The sequence below is a fragment of the Nanorana parkeri genome, unplaced genomic scaffold, assembly GCF_000935625.1.
Source record: "Nanorana parkeri isolate BGI_ZX_2015 unplaced genomic scaffold, ASM93562v1 scaffold1070, whole genome shotgun sequence".
Classification (NCBI taxonomy): domain Eukaryota; kingdom Metazoa; phylum Chordata; class Amphibia; order Anura; family Dicroglossidae; genus Nanorana; species Nanorana parkeri.
Window position 1 is genome coordinate 232,495 of NW_017307338.1, and position 6,753 is coordinate 239,247.

The window sequence follows — 6,753 nt, forward strand, 5'->3', positions numbered from 1 at the left end:
ATCTACAATTTACTGACCATGCTAATGTACCCTAAGCTGTAGACATAACGGCCTGTTCACACCATAGCGTTACTGTGTAGATATTAGGGCTCATTTACACCACAGCGTTACTATATAGATATAAGGGCCCATTCACACATCTGCACAGAGGTGTGATTGGGTGCCATTTACAATGCGCATGGGATACATTGTGTTGTGCGATAGTGTGCACTAGGGCTGCAGCTAACGATTATTTTCATAATCGATTAGTTAGCTGATTATTACGTTTGATTAATCGGTTAATCAGATGAAAAAAATGGCACCAGTGATGGACTACTAGTTTGTACTGAGATTGTAGTCCATGACGGGAGCAAGCTTGGAGTGGTGGAAGTAAAAAAAAGTGTGGTATGCAATATAGTACATTATACAGCGCAACGCAGAATAACACCAGCTACAGAGGACTACAAATCCCAGCAATAGTACATTATACTATAATGTTCTATTGCTGGGATTTGTAGTCCTCTATAGCTGGTGGTATTCTGCAGTGTGCTCTATAATGATTATACGGCGCAATGCAGAATACCAGCAGCTATAGAGGAATACAGCAAATCGCAGCAATAGTACATTATACTATAATGTTCTATTGCTGGGATTTGTAGTCCTCTATAGCTGGTGGTATTCTGCAGTGTGCTGTATAATGTTTATACGGCGCAATGCAGAATACCAGCAGCTATAGCGGAATACATCAAATTGAAGCATTAGTATATTATACTATAATGTATTATTGCTGTGATTTGTAGTCCTCTGTAGCTGGTGTTCTGCGTTGCGCTGTATAATGTACTATTGCTGGGATTTGTATTCCTATATTGCGGGTGGTATTCTGCATTGTGTTGTATAATGCAGAATACCAGCAGCTATATAGGAATACAACAAATGCCAGCAATAGTACATTATACATACAATGTATAATGTATTGCTGGGATTTGTAGTCCTCTATAGCTGATGGTACATATACAGCACAATGTACCATCAGCTATAGAGGACTACAAACCCCACTACCCCAGCAATATATTAATACAGCACCACGAGTCTGTGAGGCGCGGCTTGCAGGGAGAAGAAGCGGCGAGTCCGTATGGCGGGGAGGAGTCGTGTGACGCGGTGGGGAGACGTGTCGCGCGGCAGGGAGGGCCCAGTCACACCAAGAGTGCGGCGAGGAGAGGCGCAGCGGCTTTAGTGGTATGTGTGGTGGGCGTGGCTTCTGCGTCATGTCCGGCGGACTTATCGACGGTGGAAAACGTTGACGTTTTCCATCGTCTACTTTTTTTTTTTCAAAAATATTTTATTGTGTTGAAGATTCCATCAAGTGTTTACAACATTTCTAGTATGATAGCATCAACATTTATTTTTATCTTGTCAATAAATTTGCATTTGTATATATGATCTTTCTGGACTCATTGAACATTATATACCCTATCCTAGGTTGGGGTCCCTTTCTTATCCATCGTCGATTTTAATCGATGTAATCGATTAACTGTTGCAGCTCTAGTGTGCACTAAACACACATAAACCCTGCCTTAGTGCAACGCTATGGTGTGAAGGGGCTCTAATTATTGTTGCAGGGTTCCTCTGTAGTAGGGAGGTTGAAGAAGGCTGCTCAATAAGCTTTAATCAGAGATTAGTCCAGGGTGCAAAACCCTTGTACTTCATCACACTTCCAAGTATAAGGCCTTGTTCACACCAAGCGCAGAGCAGATCAGTTGCAGACCGGATCAAAACTGCGTCCAATGTATTCCAATGGTATTTTTTGCTCCAGTTCATATCGCAGCGTGCAGTTCCAGAGCAGGTGAAAAAACTGCAGCAGGCCCTATTTTACCTGCCATGGATCTGCAAACGCATCAAAAACACATGCAAATGCCTGGAACGCACTGAAAGCCCATTTTAGCCCAAAAAACGCATCAAAAACGCATCTAAAAGACTAGCGTGCGTGTGCAGAAACCTGACCGAATCTGCTCTGCATTTGGTGTGAACAAGGCCTAAAGCTACAAGTTGATCAACAGATCCATTAAATATAAAACAAAATGTTTTATTGAATCTGTTTATAAACAATCCAAATCAGGTACACAAAATGCTCCTCTGGATGTTTAAACCAAACAGGTCTTTATCGATTGCATGTACTGCGTGCACATGGCCTACAGAAGAGTCTTATTCCTGTTTGACAGATGTGATCACTGTATACATACAAGGAAGCATGTTATAATTATATGTTTACTAGCTTGGTATCTTACCGCAAAAAAGTTCACACGGTAAATATTTATTGAGGGAAACTTCTGACAACATTACATCGCTAAATCCTTGCACACAAGGGCCATATTAAAAGTATTTAATAACATGGTAACATTTTATCCTATAGTTTCAAAATGATGGTGAACAAAAATGTAACAATGTAGCTGCCCCAATGTAATCATATAGTCATTGTTATTGAGGTATGCACCAATCTCTTCATGTCACTGCAGCCTGCTGTATATCCTGCTGTTTGCAAAGCCGTTCAGGACAACAGCACCCAGCTCAAAGATATCTGTGTGACCTTGGTGCATCCAGTGTTACAATGTGGCTCCAGGTTTCCAAAGTATTTCTAAAAACATTTTTTGCACTGATTATATTGTAAAACACCACGTAAGTCACATAACCAATTACATAATTGAAATTACACTAAACTTAGAAGTTAAAAGAGAACTGTGGGGTAAGTGTTTTTCCCCACAGTTCTCTTTAGGGTCACGGGAGGATATATACCAACGTCCTCCCGTGACCCAAAGCTCAGTGTATACTGAGAGCGCCGCAGCCGGGTCGGATCCCGACAATACTGTTGAGATCCACCCAGCTGCGTGAATGACAGCTGGCTCTGCCTATCTAGAGGCAGAGCCAGCTGTGCCCATCCATTACCCCGTTCATTCCTCCAGTCAGCGCTGGAGGATCGGAGAGGGGAGGTGGGAATCCGTGCGGGGAGCGGTGACCGGACGATCACACACAGGGCCCATGGGGGAACAAAAGTAGCCACCCTCCAGATGGAAGGACAGTGTCAGCACCAATTCAGAGATGATTTGATGATCTACAGCCGAATGATACACAAATAAGATATTTCTGTTAATAGTTAGGGTACTTTTTTTTTTATTCAATTCTGAGTTCTTTGTACTTTAAATAGACCACGCCATCCAAAATATAACAAATAACAGTCAGAACAAAAACCGAATGTTCCTCCAGATGTTGTGCTGGGTTGTCTCTGCCCAATAGACAACACACAATGGGCGATAATTTGGAATATAGAAGATATATTCATAAATAATTATACTATATTCTACTTTTAATGTATCTTTTTTTTAAAGAGTGGCTGTGTTCTGGGAGAGTTAGGCACCTACCAGCTAACACATGTGTTTTGCCGGAGGCAAGTCAAATGTAAAGCTGGCCATACACCTATAGATTATCTGCAGATTTTCTATGGTCAGATGGAAAAGGTGCAACAGATTTCTCCATCTACGCTAAGCTGTGTGTATGGAGGAATCTCCCACTGGGCCAAGCTTCAGTATCTTGCTAGTCGACCCGCTGGCTGTCAAAATACCTGAACAATGCCTGCATCCAATCAGATTGTTCAGGTATTTTGACAGACTAGCAAGATACTAAAGCTTGGCCCAGAGAGAGATTCCTCCATCCACACAGTTTATTGCAGATGGAAGAATCTGTTGCACTTTTTCCATCTGACCATAGAAAATCTGCAGATAATCTATAGGTGTATGGCCAGCTTAATACACCCTAAATTAGCTTTGTGCGTTCCATACAATTACCCTTTATGTAAAGTATACCTTCAGGACAACAATAGAAGAGACCATAGACAAGCAAAACCTCTAGGCAGATATGAGAGCTCTATCATCGCTGCTGCCCACCCTGACCATCACCACCAAGCTGTGTGACATTTAGGACCCATTCAAACTCATGCACACGCTATTTAGCACATCAACGCACGCTGCGTAGAGTGCATCCATTCATTTTTAACGGGCCCTCAGTGTGTGCCCACAAGTCAAAAACATGCCTGCTTCATTTTTTTCCCAGATGGCCTTAAGGCGATGCATGTGTCGTTATTACATGCACTGAGGGAGAGGTGCGTTTCTATTGCCTGTGTGCCCACCGAGGTGACATGGATAATGAATGTCACTGCAGCATGCATACACCACACATTCATGCATGATGCTAAAACCGATCATAGTTCCTGGCACACTGATGCAACGGCCACTTAAAACATACAGTACTGGGTCTCTGGATGTTGAGTATGAACTTGTCAGAGAAATCGCTGTCTGGGTTTCCCTAAGCAAGCAATTAGGCTTTTTCATTGATTTTCCTCACTGTATAAAATGCATTTGGTTTGGTTGTTATGGACAACACTAAGTTTGTCCAGTGTTTTACAGGAGGCCCAATAATAAGAGACACCAACAGACATTACTTGTTCATCAGATGTGTATGCACAGTACAATATGTATTACTTGTATAATGTCACATATTGCCAGTATAGGGAAAGGATGGTAACTGTAATAGACAGAGGTAAGTCCATCCACTTCTACCTAAACATAGTTCTGATATAGCTCAGAGAAGCTGGCCCCCTACAATTGGCACACATTTGTGCTGTTTTGTGGTGCAAAAATTAACATTTGCACTGCTTTCATTTTTAAGATAATAGCAATTGTTTTTTTTAAGACAATGACATCACCCAGCCCCCCTACAACAGCAAAAAGACATGTAACCGGGCTGGTTTGTGCCATTTAAATCTCCATTCTATCTCCTTTCATTTTTGAGTTATTAACTATTTATTAAATGTCACCAAAGGTCAACCTGCCTTCCTACAACAGCCAAAAGACATGAAACTTGCTGGCTAGTTAGTGCCATGTGTAATTGACCTTAGTACAGGTGTAGGTAGCCTTGGCATTCCAGCTGTAGTGGAACTACAAAGGCCATCATGCATCTGCCTCTGGGAGTCATGTCTGTGGCTGTCAGACTTGCAATGCCTCATGGGATTTGTAGTTTCATCACAGCTGGAGTGCAGAGGTTTTCTACCCTTAATATATGCTGTATGCAAAAACATGCATACAGTGCAATAACCTATAACAACAAAGCAGATCAGTGAAAAAAAAACTAACTTAATAGTTTAAGTAAATGCATGTTCTGCATTGTTTTATTTTGTGCTACTTTATTAATTGAGCCTAATAACTGACCTATGTTACCAGCACATCAATTAGCAAATAAAACGAAGTCGTGCATTAAAATTTGCAGAACTAAGTCAAATGTGTTATCTGGACATGATAAATACAGTGTAACATGTAAACGTTTCACTTAGTAAATGATTGGTTTCCATGGGCAACTGCTCCAGATTCTGCCCGCTGCTCCAGTTGTGATAAATTCCCCTCATTATTTTCCAAATGTTCCATACCATTGTTCAGGCTGAACCTTGTACAGCCCTGAGCAATGCTATTATTATAGCTGCATATGTCACATTATATCCCTCTGCTGTTCATTCCTGACTGCTCTCTACATGAAGATACCACAGCAACGGTAACATTAGACGGTACCACAAATCCCCGACATTGCCATCTCCCAGCAATAACATCATTCACAGTGTGTATAGTGAATGTAGTGTAAGTGGTGTATCACATTACTCCTCCCCAACTGTTGTTTTTCCTTCATAGACAAACTTATCGCACATTAATCTGTTTTCTTGCCACAAACTACAATGTAATCGTTGTAACTATTCACCTAAGCACATAGAATACATGGCGCCGCAGCAATGCTTCTACATTCCCATTGCCCGTTCTCATCTAAAATTAGTCCTAAATACAAAAGTGTTACACAGCAACACAATCTGCATTCTTTTTTACAGAATATCAACAGCTTACAGAAGAAAAACAGCAGCTAAACTTTGCAATTAAAACACTGGAGTCAAAGTAACCTTGCAGAAGGTAAAAAATAGAAATGTAAACCTCATAGTGCAAAGTGACAGCTCGTCTGTCCTGTGTACTGTACTTTCTGTAAGTTGGAAATGTTACTTACCATCTTCCAGGTCATAACTTCACTCCAGGACCACATCATAACACCACAGCGTGTCACTTCAGCTGGGAATGTTCATTACTGTGCTACTACGTTCGTACACTGTTTGTTTTCAAGTATTTAAGTCTGCCAGTTAGTACAGGAAGAGCGGACTATTCACTTGTTGCTATGGAGAAGCCATAACAATGACTTCATCACTTCACTGTGCCCGCCATCTGCATAGAAGCAGCTGAGAGAGTAAAGCCCTCCACCCCCAACTCACAAGCTCCAGGTCCACCCATTGCTCCGAGCTCTCTGAAAGACAATGACCTCCACTTCATTTGACATGCTAACGACCTGGAGAGACTAAAGAATGGCCATGTCTGTAATACATTCCAAAACAAAACTGCTGAAATCTAGGACTGTATTATGAGGACAGTACTAAGGACAGTACTAATATACCTTATAACAAGCCTCATTTGTCTGATAACGACAGCTGATGTTACAAGTACATTTACAGTATCTGCTATCAGTCTGAATGACTGCTGAAGAACACAACAGATTATATATATATTAGAGGTGCACCGAAATGGAAAATTTAAAACCAAAACGAAACCGAAATAAAAAAAATTGTCAGGCTGAAACCGAAAAAAAAATGTATTTACATTTTTTCAACTTTTTTAAATATTTTATTTTTATTTATAAACTTTT

At 41.0% G+C, this 6,753-nt stretch overlaps 1 protein-coding gene across 2 annotated transcripts in view; it reads right to left on the minus strand.

Annotated features, from left to right (window-relative positions):
• The window catches only part of TBCEL (tubulin folding cofactor E like), a 37,964-nt gene that overhangs the window by 24,676 nt on the left and 6,535 nt on the right, over positions 1 to 6,753 (minus strand). Inside the window, exon 1 of one of the 2 annotated variants that reach the window (XM_018567590.1) lies at positions 6,067 to 6,258. The exons of the other annotated variant lie outside the window; for it this stretch is intronic. Within the exon in view, the coding sequence (XP_018423092.1) occupies positions 6,067 to 6,105 (39 nt within the window). The 5' untranslated portion in view covers positions 6,106 to 6,258. Of the gene's footprint in view, positions 1 to 6,066; positions 6,259 to 6,753 lie in introns of those variants that run through there. 2 annotated transcript variants of the gene reach the window in all.